Below are 24780 nucleotides of genomic sequence, written 5' to 3' on the forward strand. Positions count from 1 at the left end.
TTAGAAAATGGCATGTGAATTAGTTGTAAACTGTTTCAGTAAACATTAAATGGGTGGCAATTACTTAAAGTGATTGCCTAAGTTTCGTTAAAGTATTTAAGATAAAAAATATGTGCTTAATACTGTTTTAATTATAAGGAACTCATTAGAGTAGCTTCAATCTAGGGTTTACCAAACCAGCCTAATTCTTAACCTCACCTCACCTAGGGTTTCTCTTAAAAAGACAGATTCCTGACTCACCCCTCTTCCTTCAGATCTACTGAGACTCAGGAACCTCGTAATCTATATTTTGAATAATCTCAGGTGAATCTGATGATCAAGATTGAAAAATACAGCTCAGGTGTTGTCTGGCTAAAGGCCTGCCTTAAATTTTCCTTGCAACAGTTGGAAAAACCACTTAAAGATACTTCAGTATAACTGATTATCAAGGGTTAACAGTGGTGAATGTAGAATGAAAAGTAGCTAAGAAAATGGAAGTCTTAGCTCTGGATTACCTTCCTAAACTCATTGACATCAGAAGCAATACCACTGGATGCTGGACTATAGCAGGAAATGCTATATATTTAGATTTGCCACAGTTTTTTTTTTAGGTAGGTGAAGAGTATACATGAAAATAAGGTAATCTTGTAAGATGTTGCCTAATAACTGAAAGTGGTGCATTTATGAACGGAGTTGCAGAAGAAATGCTGAGTGCTGAGTGCACCTTTGAGGGAAGGTAGCCTTGCCACGGACGGTTGGAGATCAACAGCAGGAAGCTACATTCTCAACATGTGTGCGGCCAAGAACACCCAGATGCTGAGCTGCAAAGAGCAGTCCACTTGAATAGGTGTTTACAACTACCAATCACAGCGCTACAGATGTCTTCATCGTGGTAAGAACTGCTGAATACCCTCCCTTCTTGCCCCCACAAACTATGGCATTGCCTACACAGCTTTCTAAAATACACACCTGCTCTTGCCACTTCCTGCTTGGGGCTCTCAGTACTTCCCTATTGGCACCATAGGATAAAGTCTAAATGCTTTATCAAAGTATATAGGACCATTCATGACTTATATCTATTTTTATAGTCTCCTCTCTCTTCTCTTACCATGCTCTGTGCTTCAGCCACATTGAGATATAGACTTCCAAAGTGCTTTAAGGAAAAAAAAAAACATTATTCTGTTATAGCCCCTAGCATAGTCCTAGTAGGGGCTCAGTTCACAGTAGGTGCTTAGTGAGTGCTTATTAGATGAATGAATAAATCAAAAGCATTTTGCACAATTACTATAATTATCTGTTTACATGTCAGTTTTTCCCTTTCGAGATATGAGCCCACCCGGAGCACTATAGTGTGTACATAGTTCCTGGCACATCAGAGATACTTATTTCAAATTTGTGAATGAATTAGTAGCTTGATAGGATCACAGATTACAGGTACTTTGCATATTCATTGTCAGTCCTTAATTATCCATGCTATTTAAGGCAGATTGGATAAGTCAAGCATATTAAATAATAGTGCGTTTGATTTTCTTGGAATTTATAAAATTATCAAGCCAAACAATGACTATCTGAATCTTGAGAGACTGGAAATTTGGCTGACTTTTTAGGTTCCTCCCTTTCCCATGGAATTCTTTGTTTTTTCTCTGTATTCTATGTTCAATTGCATCAAGCTTAAGATTCCTTATAAATACCATAGATTAAGGCAGAGCTGACCTGTCCCAACTCACTCTGTTAATAGTTCACACCTCACCAAGGTTGAGAAATTGAACTGTTTAAGGACTTTGGCTTGAGCTGAGTTTCCTGGGAGAACAAAAATAGATAAGAGATATTGAATGTCATTATATTACTTTATCAGAGTTAATGTGGTTATGACTGTGTTTGTCGGATCATTGTCACATGTCGAGCCACTGCAAAGCCAAGCTGCAGGCGTTGATTTAGAGCTTCTTTAGTAGAGGCAGAGAAGACTTCCTTTTCAGAGTGGGCTCCAGTTGCTCCTAGGATTGGGTAGATAAGCATATAATATTTATGTGAAACATCACTTTTACTTGGATATTTGCAAGGAAATATTTTTATAATAAAACAGAATTATTAATTTTAAATGTGAAATCCATGAGAGTCTTTAAAGTTTAAGGATGGAGATTTACAGAGACATTTTGACACTGGGTAGGTGCCTCAGTTTTCTCCTCTGATTAAAGTTTGGAAGAACATGCACATTAGAGGTTTGTATTGTGGAAGATTTAATGACCACAGCATAGGCATTTTGAACTTAAAGAACACATCCGATGATAAAGCCCTTGAAAGTCTTAGTTTTTAGATTTCATCACTGAGGACCCTGAAGTTCTCTCTCACTTGCTTCTTGAGCATGAAGGGCTGTGGTACAGTCTTTAGCTTTACTTTGTTGCATGAAAAACCATTTTGGAACCAAAGCTTCAGAGAAAGAGATGCTTTCCTGTTTTTGAGAACAAGTTAAATTATGAACTGCTTTATTTCGAGCCAGTTGGAGGTAGTATACTGCTGGCAATTCCAAACCATTTAAAAACAAAAGTTACGGTTATTAATTTTTGAAGCCACAAAAGCATGAATCAACATTATAGCAGTGTCAGTATCTCAGTAGGAACTGTTTTCAACTGAACTGTGGCAGCAAAATAAATGTTTGCAGATTGTTTTGACAAAATGTCATCTACTGGGCTTCAATTTATTCTCCAACAGCCTTGCTTTTGAAACACAGTTGCTGCACTTGAAGTAGAGAAGAAAATCCTCCCTCTGAACCTTTCTGGGCCTTAGCAAAGAACTCTGTTTGCAAGCATTTGTAATGCAGATCTCCAAATGTTTTCAATAGAAACCAAATATGTTGCTAAGAGATGTGCCGGTAAACATCTGTTTGGCATATTTCACCATGGCGGAGATTAGGGAAATGGGCCTGTAAAGCAGAGTGGTCAGCTGGTCACCACAGTGGTACAGGCCATTTTAAAACACAGGTCATATGTGTTTTTAAAGATCTCTAAACAGGGCTGTAAAGTAGAAAGGTATTTTTTTTCAGCTAATGTATTGCATTATTATTCTAAGCATTTATTGACCCTTGACAGTCTTAAAAATTATAATGTTCCTTAGCGAATTTTTATAGGATACTTTTTTTTTTAAACTTCTAAGATTTTATGAGGGTGTGTATGCACTGTTAGTTGATTTTATTCTTATTTTTCAGTGTACACCCATCGTAGTAGCTTAGGCCCATGCAAACCCTAGGGTAGTTTTATTCCTGGAATGAATATTTTTTATTTATTTATTTTTTATTTTATTTTTTAAAAAATATACATTTTGAAAGTTGTTTGATGAGCTTGAAAATAATTTTCCAAAATAGTTGCATCAGTTTTACAAAACTCTGCTTGTGTTTGTTTGCATGTCCTCTGACTCTTAAACAGATCTGTAACCTCCAAAGTTAAAACTGACAAGTTTATAGGCTAAGTTATTTGAACTCGGCAATGGATTTAGACAGCTCTTAAAGCCATTTACAATCAGAGGAAAAGAAATGAAAAGGAATAGAATGGATGGCTTGTTGAAAAGTAAAGGAATAACAGCTCAATCCTAAGCTTAGTGTAGGAAAATTTTAACACTCATTGGAGGGCGTTTGGTAATATATAGTGCTTGGTTACTTTACAGAAAAAGATAAACATTGTTATCAAGATCTCAACATCTCTCACTTTCAAAGAGTTCAAGTCAATGGCCAGTTATGTTTTTGAGATATGGAGCATGGGTTCTTGAAGGGAGCCCTGTGTTCTGAAATAGAGTAGACATAGAAATGGAGCGGAAGCATGCTGTAGTAAAAAAGAGTATAGACTTCAGGGTCAGACAAATCCACAACTTCATGCTAAGTCTAGATCCTTCCATTACTGGGTCTGTGACTTGGATAATGTGTGTAACTTCCTGGAACATGTTTCATTTGAATGTTGGCATAATAATAGGTTATAGGAGTGTATAGAAGTATTTCTTAAAAAAGATAATATATGTTCCCAGTAGGTGCTGTTTACTGATGGATGTCCATATTGAGTAATATTTCTAATCAAGTGCCCAAACTAACACAAATATTACAGTTTAAAATTCTTGGCCACAAAAAATAGAAAGCAAGCTAACAACTCCTCAGTAAACCCTGTCTTAGTAACTATTTGAAGCAGCTTGTGAGTGGTGATCAGTTGGGAAAAGAATGAAACCTTTTGATAATGGATGATAGAAATATAAATTTTGGAAGAAAAGACTGCAGTGCTTGTGTAGTCCAGTTTGCTAATATGTGATTGTATCCTATATAAGATTATAAGACAACTGATTGCTCTCAAAGTCTTTGATCATTTGAAATAGGACTAGATTCCAGATAGGAAAGAAACTCACTTTTGGAGTTTGATTTTGGCATGTGAAAAGATGCATTTTTTTTTACTCAACTTAGATTCCACAATCAGAGGCAAATTAACCAATTGTCATTCATGGTGGGACATACCAAACAAACATTACAAAACTATTTTAATTGTAGTTGATGTTTTTGAAGTGAATCCTTGGACATAACCATCTATATGACTTGGATGAATCACTCTATAGGAGAAAATTTAGTGTCGATTGATTTAATGTCCAAATAATGAAATTTTGAATGTTCAGGCCTATTTTATATTAGTGGCCAGGGAAAAATAATTAGGAATTGACTTTCAGTATCCTTTTTAAGGGAATCATTTAGTAAGATCACAAGTAATTATTTAGTGACATTTTTGGGTGTGTTTTAAAGTAGGATTAAATGAATATAACATTATAAGAACTGGGCATTGGCCAACTTTTTTTTTGAGTATACAAGGCAGAGTTTATTTCAGAGGTTCAGAGTTTATTTATTTATTTACTTATTTATTTATTTTTCAGAGTTTGTTTAATGATAATTTATTTTTACGTAAACTGACAGTGGAATCTGTAAAAATATTTGGGCTCTTGAAAAATTAAGACTTTTAAGAAACCTGGTTAAGGACTGATTTTACGTTTTATTATTTATTTATTTATTTATTTATTTATTTATTTATTTATTTTTAAAGATTTTATTTATTTATTCATGAGAGACACACAGAGGCAGAGACGCAGGCAGAGGGAGAAGCAGGCTCCATGCAGGGAGCCCGACGTGGGACTCGATCCCGAGACTCCAAGATCACACCCCGGGCCAAAGGCAGGCGCTAAACTGCTGAGCCACCCAGGGATCCCCCTACATGTTTTATTTTAATATGAACTTTGTTCTACTGTAATAGAGAATCCCAGTTCCTAAAAATCTGTCTTAGGCAAGAGTAGAAACTGGGTGAGCCTATCTTAGGGTAACAGTCTTAATGTGTGCATAGCTTTCCTGCAGCTCTGAGATAACCGATGTTGTTAAGTATTTATTGGGTATCTCTAGGGTTGCCGATTGTGTATTTGCTTTGAAGACAGGCACAACTTGAAGAGACAAAGTAGATGGTTGTCAGTATGACTGACTGTGCTCTACACAAAATTCTCACATTCATTGCTTAGTCAGTTACCCTTGTATCACCACACATTCTTTTTATCTGTGAGCCATCATGCATGCCTTTCCCTTTCTGTCTTTGGAAATCCCCATCCTTATGCTTTATTCTTCTTTCGGTAAAATCTCAGCTTTTTAATCATCTTGAGTACTTAGTGCTTACTTAGGTCTCTGGAGTTGGTTATGTGCCTTTACCAACTGTAGGTCACTGTCACAGAGGTTTATTTTTGTTGCCACAGTTGATGGTAAATTCATTGAAAAAGGAAGAATAAATATCTTCATTCATTTTGCAACTCCTTTACGTAGCTGGTATCTAAATACTCTTAGTGCTTACTACACATCTTTGACTAAATAATAGGAGACATAAAGGGGATTTGCTCAGGATTGTTTTTTTTCCCTCCAATCTTTGCATTTGAAAATCTGTTGATACTCTTTCTCAAAGGAAAAGATGAGATCAAAAGTGATAGAATGAATAGTACATTAGTAGGTCATTTACTATAATAGCACTGTCTCATATCTTGAACAGGTTTTTGTAAGCCAGAATAACAAAATTCAATTCCACCATCCATGGATGTGCTTTGCAATCTCTTCTTTCTTCCGGTTGTTATTAAACATCAACCAGATGAGGAAGCTGAGTCAGAGGGCAAAGAGGGATTTGCTCAGATGGAATTGGAGCTGAGCATGGGATCTGGGTCTTACAGTTCTGAATCCATGACTCCAGCCATGATTACTGTTTATTTAGTCATGTTGTCTTGAGTAAATTCCCTGTGCTATCACTAGACAGGAGACCATAGAAAACCCCATCTGAACACTGAATGCTCCTTAACTATGAAGATCCATTTCTTCTGAAGTTGTGAGAACCAGTTGCTGAGGACATTTCACTAATCACTTGAAGGAGTATGTCAACCTATCAGCAAGGTTTATAGGGTCTTTAGTATCTTATGTGAGTCCTTCCTAAAATTTATTGAGAAGACTTCCCTATCATGCCCCCAAACAACACTACTTCTTTAGTTCATTTTCACATTATTAAACAACTTTAGTATTTATATTTAATATTTGCCTTGACCTTTAGGTCCTACTGACTTGGTAACTTGACCTTGATTGATTCTTCCTTCTGTCCCTTTAGGTTTAGTGTTTATATTTCCTGGAGTTGGCATGTGTACTTAGGCTTTTCTCACTTTTTAGGCCCACAGCACCTTCTGTTGCCTTCGTATGAGTTCCCTCTCTCATTCTTTGTATCTTTCTATATCTGAATCCCAATGATCCCAGTTTGCTAGTGGCTTTTTCCTGCATAAGGAAGGCAGCAGAGGGATTTGCACAGTTTTCAGGTGAATGCCCAATCTCTGCTTCAGAAGGCTGCTAAAGCATTTTATGAGCATAGTTCTAGGAAAGATAAATTTGAACTTATGTAGTTCTAGAAAAGTGTGTTAAGTTGACAAATGTTATTTCTAAACCAGCTTAAACAAATTTGTGATTAATCTAAAGAAGGAGTGGTCTGGGAAGGTAAAGAAACTCTTAAGTTTTATGATTGATATTTAATTAATTGGAAATTCTGCATCCAATTAAGGAATAGCCATGCCTTACACCTCACCACAAGTTTTAGAAGTGACTAAATTCTCTGCCTGTCTTTTATGAACAGGAAGCTGTTAATAATAAATCTCTTTTGAAGTGGCGCTCATTTACTTCCCCTGATAACAGAGGTTATCCCCAGATGACTCAAAGTGTTATGTATAGGTTCTTTATGTAAGGGATTAAGAAATGTTAGATGGGAAAATTATAGTGAAAACATATTTTGTTGAAAAGGGTGATTCCTTTACTTTTATTGATATTACCCTGTGAAGTACAGAGATTGTTCATACCACACCTTCATAGGAAATCAGTCCCTAACAAGCCCGCTAGTGTTCCTCTATTTTAAAATAGTTCCAAAAACTAAGCTGATTCCATCTTATTGTTTATTGAAAGTGGATTTAGCAAATCCCTGTTGATATTTTGGGAAAGCATTTAATGAAACAGCATGAAAATTTAGTTGTTTGCATTAATTAGGCTCTGGTCATTAATATGCCATTTTTGTACATTGAACAAATGTACAAGTACTCAACCTGAGTAGTTGAACTCAGGTTTTACAAGTGGTCCTTTAGATTCTGGTGTGATTTTGAGCTCAGTGCTGACCAATGGACATGTGTTGCTGGTTGACTTCCCTATTACGGTCTTTTGGGTAGATAAAGCCAGGTAAATGAAGAATTATGTTGTCTGAGAACACTGAAACTAGAAATATCAAGTGGATGGTGTTGGAGAACGTGTTAAATAATTTTTGTCTTTACTGAGAATTTAATTAAGACAGGTTAGGACTCGTTGCCACTAATTTTGGATCCTCAACTCAGAGCAGACTTTTTTTTTTTTAAAGATTTTATTTATGTATTCATGAGAGACAGAGAGAGAGAGAGAAAGAGAGAGAGAGAGGCAGAGAGAGAAGCAGGCTCCATGCAGGGATCCTGGGACTCCAGGATCACGCCTTGAGCCGAAGGCAGGCGCTAAACTGCTGAGCCACCCTGGGATCCCCCAGAGCAGACTTAAAAAAAGCAGAAAAGCTTGTTGTAGAATCTTATTAACATTTCTGTATTATGTCCAGAGTTTTATCAAAATCTTTAAAAAAAAAATCTTTAGAACATTGATGGAATGTCACCATTTTTTCTTTAGAAAGAACCAGCACCTATGTAATGTTTCCTTGATTCTTGCATTCTTCGATCTCTCCTTTTAAAATGGGATTATATTCTGAATCACATTTTCCCTTTATTGCTATCCAGGAAAGATGGATAGGATTTTTTGGTAATGTTGGGATGAAGTCAGACATCCTAAAGATTCCTTAAGGCTTGCTGCCTTTATATTCTTACGCATTTTGAAAGAGAGTCTGCGGGAGGGAGGAGGTCTTTGCTTGTGGAGGCATCTAATGACAGCATTAGCATGGTAGTTGTGATACTAATTTTGGAACAATAAATTTAGCTACTTTTGTATAGAAAGTAGTGGCACTTGAGCAAGTCTGTAGAGTTTATTTTGAGAATCTTGAAGATTTCCTAATGTTGATGAAAATTAGGTCTGACTTTAGAAACCTCAGGGTATAAATTGTGCTGTTAATTGTTCTGAGTTGAACCTGGAGAAACTGCTGATATGTTCACTCTTAAGCAGAGTGATTCATCATATAAACCTTATCATGGACAGCTCTGGCAAAGCAAAGAGAAGTGAAGTAGGGAGTAAGAAATTAAAGGAAAACAGAGATGAGAGTTGTGACATGCATTAGGAACTTTGAGGTCTTTTAGGAAGAGGTTGCTGGGTAGTCTTATTCTTTACCATTTTAATGGGTGAGTTCCTACTTAGAGAAAGCATCCCACCTTTCCATGCTACCTACATGAAGCCCCTTCCTACTGTCCACATTCTTTTGCACCCATGGGATTATCTTTAGAAATGTGTGGCTCCTCAGTCTGCTAGGTTTCAGATCCATGGCCAGTCCTGTTAAATGGTTCAGAATAGGCAGTTGGAGTCCCTGGGCAGCAGTAAAGACAATACTGGAAGACTTTGTTTTGGACATTTGTTAAGAAAGATAATTGAGAATCTGCAGTTTCAAGTATTGCAGGGAAGTGTTTGGCACTAATTTGACATGCCTATCCTTGAGTTAGCAAATAAAGATACCATAATTCATTTATTTTCCTTATAATAATGACGTTAATGTTAATTTTAGAAAATTTGTCAATTACACGTAAACACAATGAGGAAAATAAGAATCATCTAGAATTCCATTATTTAGGGATAACAATTGTTAACATTTGGTATACATCCTTCTGATTTTTTTTCGTATTTGCTATGTAAGCCTTTGGGTTGAGAGTGCTATAAACTCAATTATAACTGGAATAAATAGGCAAGAATTTATTAAGAATTTATTGGTTGACTGAAGTAAAGTCTAGTATAGTCAGCTTTTTGGAGAAAGTGATTTGATCTGAGCAGAAGACTAGAAAAAAGCTAAACACAAGAATAGAAGTTAATTCTTATTCAGACACATAAGGCATTAGGTAACTTGTTAAGCTTAATATCATGGTAGGTAAATGTGAGGAGATGGACATGGTCACAGGAATTCTTCCTTACTTGAGTCCTTTTCTTTTCTTCTGGAAATTTCCTGATACCTGGTAGGTGTCCAAAGACATAATTTAGGACTTAAGCAGAGGCCAGACAACACAATGAACTCTGTACTGATTTACCAAATCCACATTTGTCTGTCATGGTATTTCATCCAGATCTCTTTGTCACTGGCTTTCTTCTTTTCTTTCTTTTCTTTTCTTTTCTTTTCTTTTCTTTCTTTTTTTTTTTTTTTTTTTTTTTTTACCACTGTGCTGCTTTGGTGCTCAGGGCCTGAGTCCTAGGGAACTTTGGGAGCTGAATGCTTTTGCAGACAGAGGTCATCAACAGTGGGGCTGGAGCCACAAGGATGAGTATGTGTGAAATATCCCTTGGAGACTGGACAGGCACTTTGCAGTTGAATTTATTAGTGGGCATGCAGTCTTGTAATATGCAGCTGGGGCAGAGTGAGTGAAATTGGTTATTAGTATTTCTCTGAGCCTGTCCTCCCTTCAAAGGCTCACGAATACCATGCAAACCTGATTAAATGAAATAGGGAAAATGGTACTATGGGAAGTAAAGTCCAGGAAAAAAGTAAAAAAGTTGAGTCTCATTTAGTTTGTTTAGTTATTGTATTAATCTGTGAGGGTTGCCATAGCAATATACCATAGACTGGATGGCTTAAAAAATAGGAGTTTATTTCTGACTATTCTGGAGGCTGAGAATTCCAAGATCAAGGTGCTAGGTGATTTAGTTCCCTAATGAAGGCTCTGGCTTGCAGATGGAAGCCTTCTCATTGTATCTTCACATGGTGGAGAGAAAGAAGAAGCAAGGTCTCTGGTGCTTCTTATAAGGGCGCTAATCCCATCATGAGGGCCCCACCCTCATGACCTCATCTAAACCTAATTACCTCCCAGAGCCCCATCTCCAAATACTATCACAATGAGGGTTAGATTTCAGTATGTAAATTTTAGGGGACACAATTCAGTCTGTAACAGTGACTTGATTTAGGTCACTATTGAGGATGTTTTAAAACCTAAAATGATTGATGGGAATTTTGTGTCTTTCTGGTAGAGATTCTAGAAATATTGAAATAATATTAATAATATGATTAAATTGGAATAATTAATAAAAGACTTGGCAGGCCAAAAAGTCTGGAATTTCACAGCTAAAATTTGTTTGACCGCTACAACCATCACTGAGACTACTTCTGGGGAAATGGCTTAGTACCACTTAAAAAACACATATTAGCACTTACAGGGAGCTTTTTAAAAATTTTCCAACTTACTATGTTGGCAGAAATTATGAAGGAGGGAGACAGAAGAAGTTGGGGGATGTAAGGGCTAACGCCCTTTTGTTTTAAATAATTTTCAGTATCTTATGGCTATGACTCAGATCCTGATAACATTTTTGTAATGTAAACACTAGGTAAATTATTTTTCTGATTATTTTGAAGACGAAAGGCTAAGAACACGATATTTTCCCAAAATGTCTCAGCAAACTCTGGTTCTTCTCATTTTCTGCTAGCTGAAATTGAACTTACTCTGGTTCTAAGATAGCTTGGTAGTATTCTGAAATTCAGGCTTCTAGCACTGTTGACTTTCTATAGCTGAATAATAATGTCATGGCATATTAAGGATAATTGTGATAATTGACAGCTTTTCATGTGTGGGAGCTTATTAATACATGGATACCTAAGTATTTAAAAAATTATCCATCTTAATGCATGCTATTTGGCTGTTTCAATTTCTTAGCTAATTTGAAATAGAAAAAGTAACCATCTAATTTACCTGTCTAGAGCTTGCCAGTGTGTAAATCAATAGTCATTTTCTGGATTTATTGAGGTAGAGCTAGGGTTAAGGCATGGAGAAAGTCTAGATGCCTTGTATAGATCAATCCAAGAAAATCTGTTTGCTATAAAAACAGGTTTTTTGATGCAATTAATTTGAAGATGCTAATTTGTGAATGACTAATATGAGTTAGCTCTACTGCAGCCCAATAAAATGGAATCACAGGCATCTATATATCAGGACTCTTTTTGTTGCAAATGACAAAAATAAAATTTCCTTAGATTACTTTAAGCCAAAAAGGAATTGTCATATATGGTTGAGAAGTATCTGACTTCAGACATGGCTGAATCTAGGTGCTTACATAATGACATCACGAACCTTTCTGCCTTGGTTCTTCCATGTTTACTTTATTTTCACACATGCTCTTCCCTTTGAGTTGCAAGATGCCATCTGCACTCAAAGCTCTTATCACCGTCTTAGCACCTTAGCATAAAGTGGAAATTTATTTCCTGGAAGTTCCAACAAAAAAAGGCTGACACTTATTTACTCTGATTGGCCTGAATAGATAAAGGGTCCTCTTAAAAATTAATTATTATGGCCAAGGATTTGTGATATTCTCATTCTCCAGGCCTGGGTCATAGGGAATAATTCATCCTCATTGGACTTCAAAGTGTAAAAATGGTTCTTCTGAGGAAAGTGGGATGCTGTTATCAGAAAAAGAGACTGAGGCGTGCCGAGTAGGCAAGAGTTTAACAGATAGCCACTACAATGCATGTGTGTGTTTTAAAGATTTATATATATGTAACTTTATTTTAGGGATTTCTCATTTCTTACAGTAATGAATGTGAAATTGAAATTTGATGATTTTATATATACATTCAATGTATTTTTTAGATACTATAATGGTATCTAGATGCTTAGATAAACTGTGGAAGTTTTAGCAACCATGGCGTTGATTTACAGACTTTTAACTCAGAATGGAGAGAAATAAATATTTAAAATGATAACTGTATAAACCAGTTGGTGATAGCACATTGGTAACTTAAAGAAATAGGAATTTCTTTTTATTAAAAAAAAAGATTTATTTATTTATTTGAAAGAGAGGGTAGGGAGAAGTAGAGGGAGAGAAAGAATCTCAAGTAGATTCCCTGCTGAGAGGAGAGTCCGACTCAGGGCTTGATCCCACAACTCTGAGATCATGACAGCTGAAATCAAGAGTTGGACACTTAACTGACAGCCACCCAATTGCTCCAGTTAATTCTTTTTATAGTTTCTTTTGAGAGCTAAGACTATACCAGTCTTATATATATAAGACCAGTCTTATATATACATATATATATATATATACCAGTTGGTGCCAAGGAGAAAATACAAAATCCCTAAGTCTCCGTTTAACTCACAGAAGAGAATTTGCATGTAAACTTGTCATGCTCAGTATGAATTGTTCATTATGATCATTATTTCTATTAAAAAGATTTTTTTATGGTAGCCTGTAGGGTGGCCCCAGTGGGATATTTTCTAGACCAAAAACAAAAGGGCACATTCACCAACTGCCTTTTGGTGGATAATGAGCCAAATGTTCAGTTAATTTACTTTAGGACTATTTCATATGCCATTATGATTTCTGCCTCTTCTGAAATCCAGTAGCACATTTACTGTCTGTATTGTTCATATGGCTCTCTCTCTCTCTCTCTCTTTTTTTTTTTTTTTAATGAGATCATCTTTTAGAGAGTGGTGGCTTGGCAATAACACAAGTAGGTTTGAGGTTATATCACTTAATACTTGTGTGATCTTGGGAAGTCCCTTAGTCTCTAAAATACTGTTTCCCTGTTTGTAATATGAGTAATACAAGAGATTGGTAACAGTAGATATTTCATATTTTTATGTAAAACAAATGATATAATAAGTGAAGGGCACTTACCACAGTGCCTGGTACAGTGTAACCATTCAAAAACATTAGTAATTGTATATTACATATTTATTGATAGAATTTTCCCCATTGTCCCTTGAGGACAGGGACCTTATCTTAAAAATACTTTGTGTACTTTCAACAAATACCATAGTGTCTCTTACACTAAAAACAAATAAATATTAATTATCAAAATGAGAGTGTAGAACTATACTTCAAGCATTGCTAAGCCTCAGGGAAGCAGAGGAAAGGAGCAAAGAAAGATTTTTTTTTTTGCATGAGAAACTGGGATAGAATAAATATTGTAGATTCTTAGCATTCATTTCCTTACTTATTCTTTTATCCATTCTTTTTTTGTGTAACTTCACTGTGCACAAGGTAGGGACCAAGAGTAGTTTAGGTAAGTGAAGAACCAGGTGGTTGCCTTAGGGAAGGTGCAAAGATAAAGTACAGCAGTGGATAAATACACAAAGTAGTAGATATTAAATGTCTTAATAGAAGTGCAGATTAAATGTTGTGGGACCTCAGGGTCCCTCAGGAAGAGATTGCATCTACCAGAGGAAAGTAGCTTACTTCAGGTGTTCATCCCTTTATTTGTGGCTTACTCAATAGGAAATGGTGACTGTGTTTGTGGTCACTGTGCAGCTAATGGAAAGGTGGATTAAGGGAAAGGATGGAATAAGGACAGTTTCCAAAACTTAGATATTTTCCATTTCAGAGCTCTTACAGTAAGCTTTCTTTTTGCATATGGTTTTGTTTTTGTGTACTTGAAAATGTCCAAAGTTTATTCATCCATATCTAATTCATTAATTTAATATTTCGAGTGATGATAAGTGCATGGTACTGTGTTGGTCTTTAAGGAAAGTACATAGGCAGACCCTGTCCCAGGAGCTTGGTGATTATTTGGAGAGAGGTCATATCACCAAAGGTTAGGCAATAATGACCAGGTTATATACTTGTTGGTGCCTAAATGATAATTTAGACAAAGTGTTGTTACGGTTTGAATAAAGGAAAAGTTCACATTTCTGTGAATTGTTAATAAAGGTTATTAGAAAAGATAGAATTTTCAGTTGGGCCTTGGAAATTGAGTCAGAGTTTGGTAGAAAGGAGAGAAAAGACTATAGGAGATGGGAAAGATGAAAAAAGATCTGAAAATGAACAGGTATATTCTCTAATTTCTTTCTTTCTCCCTCTCTCTCTTTCTTCCTTTTCTTTTTTTGGTTGTTTCTTTATTGATTGACATTTGGGCTTCTTCCAAATTTCAAAAAATGGTGCCACATATACTCTTGGGTCCATCCCCTTGTTCAGGATTAATTTCTAGAAGTGGAAGTTCTGAGTCCAAACCCAGAATACTTGATTTTTCATTGATACTTGCTAACCTACACTTTAAAAAGTTTGTATGAACTAACAAGGCAGAAAATGCTATTTCTTTGAATACCTAACAATTCAAATCTTTGCTAGCATGACAGGTAAAACATGTTTTAATTTTAATTTTTAAATCTTGCGATGTTTAGTTTCTGACTTACTAATTTCGGTTTCTGGCATTATCCATTTCAACTTATTACCTCTTTGAAGTTTTAATTTTATCCATAGCTTATTATTGGATTACTCTTTTTTTGTAAAGAGCAGCTTATTTTTCTATCATTGCACTGTCCCATGGAATCTCACCAAAGATCAGAAACAGAGTTTTTAGAGGTCTCAGACCTTCTCTTTGAACCTTCAAAAACATATTCTCCTACATGCTTTTTTTACTATCCATATGGAATGTACTAGAGTTCTCAACTACTTCTTTCCTAAGTGAACAGAACTTTTTTTCGGGAGTGTGATATGCAGAGAGTAATTCATAGTTCCTATTTTGATCTCATTTTCTTTTAAGGTCTGAATTCTAGCTCTTTTGTGTATTTATTTCTGACCTCTGGACCAATCTATCTAGCTCCTATCTCTATGAGCCCCGGTTTCAATTCCTGGTATCAGGTGATTTTCCCACTTTAGTGTCTTTGTAGATACGTAGGTGATAGGTAGATAGGCAGGCGAGCATCCTTGACGGGCATTCAGAGAGCCATAGCAAGAAGTGTTCCACAAATAGCATCTGGTATAATCTAGTTAAGATTAATCTTAATTGTAGTCTAGTTAAGATTAATTAATTAATAAAGACATTGGCTTAGAATAGTTATCCTTTGATCTAAAGTCAACAAAAGTCTTTTTTCCATTTTTTTTTTGTTTTAAGATTTTATTTATTTATTCATGAGAGACACACACACACACAGAGAGAGAGAGGCAGAGACATAGGCAGAGGGAGGAGCAGGCTCCATGCAGGGAGCCTGATGTGGGACTTGATCCTGAGACCCCAGGATCATGCCCTGGGCCAAAGGCAGGCGCTAAACCACTGAGCCACCCAGGCATCCCAAGTCTTTTTTCCTAATATTAAAATATGTAATTGGAGGGCAGGGGGAGCAACTTGAGATAAATCAGAAAACACCTTCACGTTAAGCATTCTTTTTATACACTTCAAATTTCTACTTAATACTTTTTTCCTCCCGGACATCAGAAAGAACACTTGGGTATTCTGGAAGAAGCTTCTATATCTCCAAATCATTTTCTGGAAGAAAAATGTTATTTTCAAATGCCTGCGTGATCCCTGTCACCAATAGTTTGAGATGGCCTGGCTTGTTTGTGGCTTCTTTATACACAGAACTGTCTCCCACTGTCCAAACCATGTCCACTTTCTTTGTTAATTCTGGTTGGTTAATAAGTTTTAAGGCATAATCCAGACTTTGGCTAGAAAATAAGCTCCTTATGGAGGTCCCCTGAGTTTTCTCCTGAGAACTAAATTAATTCTGTCCTTTAAAAGTCAGTTCTTCTAGGGAAGAGCAAGTCATGTCTTCCTTCCCATAATCACAAAATTCTGTTTCCCTCTACCGAGGTTGTGGTCATTCTTGGGAAATACCTGAATTCGTTCCTGAATGGGGGCCAGGGTAGGTTTCTGTTCGTGCCTATGCCTTTTTTTTTTTTTTTTTTTTTAATTTATGATAGCCAGAGAGAGAGAGAGAGAGAGAGAGAGAGAGGCAGAGACACAGGCAGAGGGAGAAGCAGGCTCCATGCACCGGGAGCCTGATGTGGGATTCGATCCCGGGTCTCCAGGATCACGCCCTGGGCCAAAAGCAGGCGCCAATGCTAATGCTAAACTGGGACACAGTTTAGCAGATGAACTGTGACAGCAGCAATGAACACCTCTGTGCTTGCTTGTGGCACTGGGATTCCTGGCTGAGGCTGGTGCAGAATGGAGCAGGTGTGTTCTGTTACAATACACTTCTGGGGGGGACGCCTGGGTGGCTCAGTGGTTAAGGTCTGCGTTTGGCTCAGGTCGTGATCCTAGAGTCCCAGGATCAAGTCCCACATCGGGCTCCCTGCATGGAGTCTGCTTCTCCCTCTGCCTGTGTCTCTGCCTCTCTGTCTCTCATGAATAAATAAATAAAATCTTAAAAAAAAAAAAAAAAAACACTTCTGGGTTGTTGTGGGAGAAAGGTTGGATGCCCAGATTAGGGCCACAGTGACATGAAAGGCACCCTGAGAGTTGACTCTCTAGCCAGGTAGGTGTCATTGGAAAGGTGTCCTCTCACATGCCATCTTTGATTGATGGACAGTGGCTGCTCTGAAGCCAAGTTCAGTCTCAGCAGGAATGGATATGATGCTGTGTAAGTGCTTGCACGCTGTGGTGTTGGTGGTGGGAGTGGGTATGGCAGCAGTCCTGCCACATATTATTTGCCTTCCTTCTTGTCAGTACTGGGGATTTGGGAACACTGGGTCTCTCCAGCCATCATAGACTCTATGACATTGTCACCCTGTGGTAGATGCTGGTCAGAGATAACCACACTTACGTAGGGCCTTCCAGGAAATTCTGCAGCTACTCCGGGGGGTGGGGGGGGGGACAGCCAATCCCCCACCTCTTGCCCAAACCCCAAAAAGACATTCTAACCAGAGGGTAGAATAAAAAAAGAAAAAAATCAAGGCAGATGAGAGGCTTTAACTTGGCTTTGATCTACAGGCCTTCTGTTCTGACAAAGGTGATTGGATTAATTTGACAGTTTTTCTCTCTGTCCCTCGTTTCCTGCCTCCCTGTCACCCTCTCTCATTTTTCTCCAGGTTCTCTTTTATGATGAAACTAGGTTAGTTATTACTTAGAATCATCATCTAGTCATCTGTAATATAAGTTGATTTTGTGATGCTTTCTCCCCACCCAGGTATTAAAGTGAGACTAAAGAGGATTCATTGTTTCCCCCTGTTATCGGCTGTTTCCCAGAAAGCTACACCTGTGTTCTCATTGCCAAAGCTACTTAATTCACGGAAGTAACACATGCAGAACTTTTGACTTTTTTCTCTCCTATCTTATATGTTCTCAACATACAGGGGCTCTCAGGGCCAAAATCTGTGAGCGTTTTCTTTCTTAGAAGCGAGGCAGGTTTTGCTAGTAAGGGCTGGCAGTTTTTAAACTCATTTAAACCTTGTATTTTACCTACGATAATGGTCACCATCACCATATTGTTCAGGTGAGGAACTTGAGACACAGAAAAGTTAATTAACTTGACTCAGGTCATACAGCATGTAAGTAAGTAGCAGAGTTTGGATTCAAATGTAGGTAGTTTGGTTCCAGATTTCTATATGCCTAATTTCAGTGCAGTGCTGGGTCTTCTGTTTAGCTCATTTCCCATTTTATCAAAAGTTATGGGGAAAAAATGAATTCCTGATATCCTTCATTAGGGAGACTCTCACTCTTCCTCTTCATATCTTTGTGTTAAGAATGATGTTAGAAATTGGGAAGGGTGTTCGCTGGCTATGGAGGATTTCAGGTCTATATTTACATTACAATTGCTGTGGCCTCTTCTAATTCCTGGGGAAGCTTAGGGGAGCAAGCTAGTTTGTGACACAGGATTTTGGAATTTTATCCCAAAGGGATTATTACACTGGTTGCTCAGAAGCTGTATTTAATATGCATAAGACAGCTTACCCATGAGACTCAAAGAGTAAAACCTAGAGGTAAAGTCACAGCCTTCTATTGGATTATGTGGAAGCCACAGCTGAATCTCTGATAAGCAATGAGTTGTGCTTTCCTAACTTGAGGTTGCTGGATCTCAGAGTAATGCTCCACGGATCAGAGCTGAACAGAAACATGTTCTGTTTCTCTGCAGGAGACTCTCCTTTCTAAGGAGGAGAAGGTTGACTCATCTCTGTTAGAGGTGGGGACTAACTCATTTCACGTTTTTAGAAATGGACAAAAAATTGATTCTCTTCCTGTAGATTTTTCTCTTCCACAGTAGTTCTACCTCAGGGATCTTTGATGTTGAATATTGATCTGTGATTGTCAGTTTGGTAGGGGAAGCAGTATGGTAAATAACCACATTTTGAGTAGTGTGAATACTCTGCTCCTGAGAAGTCAGCTAGATTCCAAATTCTGTGCATTTCTTGCCTTCCCATCATTTCTTTCATGACTTCCATGATATTCTAAAATAATTACACATTCCATTTCTTGATTGGGAAGGCATTGAAAGTATTTTTACACAAAAGTTCTGGAACTTTAGGTATTTTTTCCCCAGAGATGATAAGAAATTTCAAAGTCACCTTTTTTCTAATTACAGGAATTAAACATACCGTATCCTATATTAATATATATTCAATTATCTTATTTGAATGTCCTACAAACACAGAACAGTTTGCAGATTTTTTTTTGTTGGTTTCTATACTAATTCATTCATTTACCCAATTAATTATTCACTAACTAATTGGTTAACATTTGTTGCCCCTCTTACAGCATGTACACTTGAAAGAACAACGATCTTGTGAAGGTTTTTGCTTTATCTTCAAAGCCTGAAACAAAGCCTATTTAGAGCAAAGACAGTACTCAATAAATATTGCTGAATGAATGTGTGGATGAATTGTGCATATTTTAGAACTGACAGAAAAGTGAAAGGAAGAAAAGAGAAGCCGTAGAAACTGTGTAACATTTATAAAACATATTTATAGTCAATCCTTGCTTTGGATGGTAGTGCCAGGCCATAAATATGACTCTTCAAGCTGAAATTATGCAAAAACAATCCTAATGATCAATGTGAAAAGTTACTATTTTACTTTGACCTTTAAAAATTTTTGCCAAATCATTAAGAATTCTCTTGCTGTTGATTATAAAGGTATAGGGAAATGAAAATAGTAAAACTAATATTTAGTATACTCTAAAACGTCAGAAACATTGAGATTAAAGTGTTTTATTTCTTTGTAAAGTCTTACTAGAAGTCATTTGAATAATGCTTGTCTTCTTCCTGTTGTACAACTTATGAAATAGAGCGAGCATCTTTTCTATGCCCGGATGAATTGCATACTCCCTCCTAAGTTTGGATCAACTTCCAGTTTTCTCCTTTGTGCTTTCCATGTCAAGAAATATCTCTGAGAGTTCCTTTAATGTGAAGTGCTTTTTTTTTTCCTTCTCTTTTTTTTTTTCAGCATCACTTCTTTATCATTTTGGTCCAACCATTTTTCCTTATTTATGTTGCTAAGTTTGCCTTCACTGTGTGCTTTTTCACTGTTATCCAGGTTATCTCACATGGTAAAGGAGCAGTATGGTCAACATTCCCATGGGCAGCTCTGTCTTCTACAAATCCATTTACGTCTGACACAGATTTCATTTCCACTCCACCATATCACTTTTGTTTTTGTCTTCTACTTTCATTTCTGTTGGTCACTTCCCTCTTGTGACATGAAGGCAGCATGGGTACACTTTGCTGTCTGTACATGAACTGGGTAACAAATGTGCCGTGACCAATCACTTCACTGACAGATTTTGCAAGAAACATTATTATTGGTCACTGACCACGAGGCATGTATGTTATTTACATAGGAGTTTATGGACTGAAGAGCTGGCAGCGAAATTTGTACTTTATGCAATTACTCCACTAATGTACTCTGCTAACTGAAATTTAAACTGTATTGTTGGGGAACTGGCGTTCTTTGAATGGCCGTAACTGAAATTCATGCCCATTGGAACCATGCACGATGAGGGTTCCCTCAATATGGGACTTTATTTTGTGGATATATGTGCATTTTTTTCTTCCTAACGTGGGATCACCTTATTCATATGACTTTGCAATTTTATTTTTCATTTGATATTATATATGTGTGAAAAATGATAATTTTGACTTCATGTTTTATAACTACATGGTGACTTACTGAACAGTTATATTATAGTTTATTTAACCAGTCCCAATCTTCCTTTTTGGATGTTTAGGCTTTTTCTATTTTTCTCAATTATAAACAGTGTTGCAGTGGTCACCTCTGTCTTTGAGGTAACAACTATTATTTATTTGAAATGAATGTCTTTCTAGTGGTAGAATTACTGGCTTACATGATATTTACACATTTATTTATTTATTTATTGGAGTTTGATTTGCCAACATAGAGCATAACACCCAGTGCTCATCCCGTCAAGTGCCCCCCTCAGTGCCCGTCACCCAGTCACCCCATCCCCCCGCCCACCTCCCTTTCCACTACCCCTGTTCGTTTCCCAGAGTTAGGAGTCTCTCATGGTTTGTCACCCTCACTGATATTTCCCACTCATTTTCTCTCTTTTCCCCTATAATCCCTTTCACTATTTTTAATATTCCCCAAGTGAATGAGACCATATAATGTCTGTTCTTCTCCAGTTGACTTACTTCACTCAGCATAATACCCTCCAGTTCCATCCACATTGAAGGAAATGGTGGGTATTTGTCGTTTCTAATGGCTGAGGAATATTCCAGTGTATACAGAGGCCACATCTTCTTTATCCATTCATCTTTTGTTGGACACCGAGGCTCCTTCCACAGTTTGGCTATTGTGGACACTGCTGCTATAAACATCGGGGTGCAGGTGTCCTGGTGTTTCACTGGATCTGTATCTTTGGGGTAAATCCCCAGCAGTGCAATTGCTGGGTCGTAGGGCAGGTCTATTTTTAACTCTTTGAGGAACCTCCACACAGTTTTCCAGAGTGGCTGCACCAGTTCACATTCCCACCAACAGTGCAAGAGGGTTCCCCTTTCTCCACATCCTCTCCAACATTTGTTGTTTCCCGTCTTGTTAATTTTCACCATTCTCACCGGTGTGAGGTGGGATCTCATTGGATATTTACACTTTTAAAATGTTTCCATATCCTTCCAAATTTTCCTTCAGAGAGATGTTCCCAAATATTTAGGCTTCTACCAGTGACATAAATTGAGAGGTGCTCGTGCATGTGTCCTAAGTCTCTGGCAACAGTGGGATTATCTTTTTAAATTTTTTTTGCTATTTTTGTAGGTAAGACATGGATCTTATTTTTTTTAAAGATTTTTATTTATTTATTCATGAGAGACACACACACACACAGAGGCAGAGACTCAGGCAGAGGGAGAAGCAACATGTATCTTATTTTAATAATTAGTTTTGATTAATAGGTTAAATAGTTTTTTATGGGTTTGTAGAATTTTTTGATCTGTGGAATTTCATTCTGTCCTGTATTATAGTAGTTTTCAGATGGTAGGGATTTTCTTGTTTTGTTAGATTATTTGGGTACATATATTTCTATAATTTATGTGTGTATTTATATATGTGCACATCTGTGTGTATATGTGTATACACACATATATCTGTGTACCTGGACTACATTCACATGTATGCACCATTTTTTTATCCAAAGATTTTATTTATTTATTCATGAGAGACACACACAGAGAGAGAGGCAGAGACACAGGCAGAGGGAGAAGCAGGCTCCTGCTAGGGAGCCCAATGCGGGAATCAATCCCAGGACCCCAGGATCACAGTCTGAGCCGAAGACAGATGCTCAACCTCTGACCACCCAGGTGCCCCTGCATACGCCATTCTTGGTTTTACACAAGGATTATAAAAAGTATCTGTGGGCCTTAGTTTTATAATATCATTATTTTCCAAATTTTTCCTTTCCTTAAAAAAAAAAAAAAAAAAGAAGGGGCAAATAACCAATAACTCGAGGGAAGTTCTAGTTAATTTTTCATTACATGATTTTCAGAAGATAGGGTCAAAAGGAGCTAGTAGGGCATTCAATTATGTGCTTCAGTGTCAGAAAAGATTTTTTTCCTCAGGTGTACAATATTTTACTTAGGCTTGTTTTTCAAGTGCATTGAAGTGTGACTAAACATTTTTGGGTACTGCCCTTATGTAGGGAAGAGGCCCCATCTTGTTAAATATTCCTTCATCAACTTTGCACTTAGCCAGTTACCAGCAGTGAGGCTCCTGTGAGGGCATGAGCTTTAGGCATTGGCCAGAGGGAAGGTGGGTGGGAGGCGAGGGCCTGGGGGAACTCAGGATTGGGATGCTCTGTTGCCCCCTCCCACTGCTGTAGAAAAAGTGGTTGGCTCAGGCTGGTTTCTGTCCAATAATTTTGGATGGGTCATAAGTGGGGAAGGAGGGAAGGTCATGCGGTTGGACCTCAGCTCATCTGAGGGCTAAAGGTTCTTTGTCACACATCACACAGAACTGGAGCCTTGTCCTGGAGAGTGGTGGCGAGCTGAGACCTAGCGTAGGACGAAGATACAGAGAAGGGCTTTGAGTTCTTTTTGTGTGTAGGTTGGTGATAAAAGAGGCTCAGCAAAGAGGATGTCCACGGAAAACGTGGCCGGGAAGTCCAACAGCCTTGGGGACAGAGGAAGAGCTCGAAGCTATACTTTCCTCAGGGTTGTCCAGCCTGTGTTTAACCGTAGTATTTTCACTTCTGCAGTTTCTCCTGCCGCAGAACGTATCCGATTCATCTTGGGCGAGGAGGATGACAGCCCAGCACCCCCTCAGCTCTTCACTGAACTGGATGAGCTGCTCGCCGTGGATGGGCAGGAGATGGAGTGGAAGGAGACAGCGAGGTGAGGCATGGCTGGCTGTGCAGTGGCGACCTGGGGAAGCAAGTGCAAGGCAAGATCGTTGTCTGTGGGCACCTTTCTCTCACCTTCACACTTTGAGTAACTGAGGAACGTCATGTTGACTGTGTTAAGGAATAAAAGGAGTCTTTCCTCTTTTATATTGATGTGGATGCAGGACACCCTTTATTTCACTGCTAGAGCATTGTTACATTGATTCACGTTATTACAGTTTTACCCTTTTTAAGGAATTAGAAGTAAATCTCCATTCACATGCTATTTAATCGTAAAATATATATATATATATATATATATATATATATATATATATATATTTAGAGATTTTATTTATTTATTCATGAGATACCCAGAGAAAGAGAGGACAGAGACAGGCAGAGGGAGAAGCAGGCTCCCTTTGGGGATCCTGATGCGAGACTAAATCGCAGGGCCTCAGGATCACGACCTGAGCCAAAGGCAGACACTCAACCACTGAGCAGCCAGGTGCTCAATAGTAAAATATCTTAAAGAGATAAACTCAAGCACCCAAACATGATAGCTTAGAGATATGTGTCCACAGTTTCTACATGCCAAGGTGTCTGGTGAAATCATGTCTGATTTGTTGTTAGCATTTATTAGCATCCATTTCCAGTTAGCAGGGAGGTTGCAATGTTTACCCACAAACTTGAATTATTCCAAGTAGAAACCTGTCATCTTTAAGTATCCACAAAAGCAAGAACAAGGCTCACTTGAACTTGGAGTATAGAGATCTGAGTTCAATTTCAGATTCTGTTATCTGTTAGCTGGATAGCACTCAGTTTCTCAGAACTTTGATTTCATAATCAGTAAAAAGTGGATAATAATCTACTACATATAATATATATGTATGCAATATAAGGTACGTAACATATGTAAATGTAGTATTATTTAATATTTGTCTGATTATGTCACAGATATTTATATGCATGCCTATATGTATATATGTGTATATATATGGAAATACCTTGTAAATTGTTAAGCACCACGGAAATATCTAAGATTTCATTAATCTCATGGTAACAGAGCTTTTCTTTCTTTCTACATATAGGTTATTTACTCCATGCCTATCTTCTAGAACGTAGAACAATTATGCAATAGAAAGAATTCGATATAATGCAGTTACTAGTCTCATTGTCATACTTGCATGGAGATTCAATATATTTCCCTTTCACAAGCAAGATAATGTCGAGATACACCTTCTATAGTCTGCAACTTAATTCAAATAAAATTCAACTGGTGTTTTTTGAATGCATAGTATATGTCAGGCAGTAATGAAATACTGGGAATAAAGATGTGAGCAAAAGAAACTCACACACAAATCATGGTATCTTACTCAAGTTTCAAGTGTGTTCAATTTAATATCTTTACAATCTGAGGAATGAGGCAAATCAAATCCTTATTGTAGCTTTGGGTTTAAAATAAGAGCAAAAGAACTGAAGGCCTTCTTCTGTGGATTAGATGGAAAAGAGATATGTCTGTTGTTCCACTACTAGCTAGGTCATTCTAGAGTGAGAAAGAAATATATTTTTTATCATCTGTGATTAGTAAAAGTTGATGAGATGTAAAGAA

At 37.4% G+C, this 24780-nt stretch overlaps 1 protein-coding gene across 7 annotated transcripts in view; it reads left to right on the top strand.

The window, feature by feature from the left end:
- The window catches only part of SLC4A4 (solute carrier family 4 member 4), a 343745-nt gene that overhangs the window by 113690 nt on the left and 205275 nt on the right, over positions 1-24780 (top strand). For 4 of the 7 annotated variants that reach the window (XM_025435827.3, XM_025435826.3, XM_025435829.3 and 1 more), the window contains exon 4: positions 23046-23181. In XM_025435827.3, coding sequence (XP_025291612.1) covers positions 23046-23181 — 136 coding nt within the window. Of the gene's footprint in view, positions 1-716; positions 872-22458; positions 22601-22701; positions 22895-23045; positions 23182-24780 lie in introns of those variants that run through there. The other 3 variants (XM_025435831.3, XM_025435832.3, XM_025435833.3) reach the window with 3 other exon arrangements.

The sequence above is a fragment of the Canis lupus genome, chromosome 13, assembly GCF_003254725.2.
Source record: "Canis lupus dingo isolate Sandy chromosome 13, ASM325472v2, whole genome shotgun sequence".
Lineage (NCBI taxonomy): Eukaryota > Metazoa > Chordata > Mammalia > Carnivora > Canidae > Canis > Canis lupus.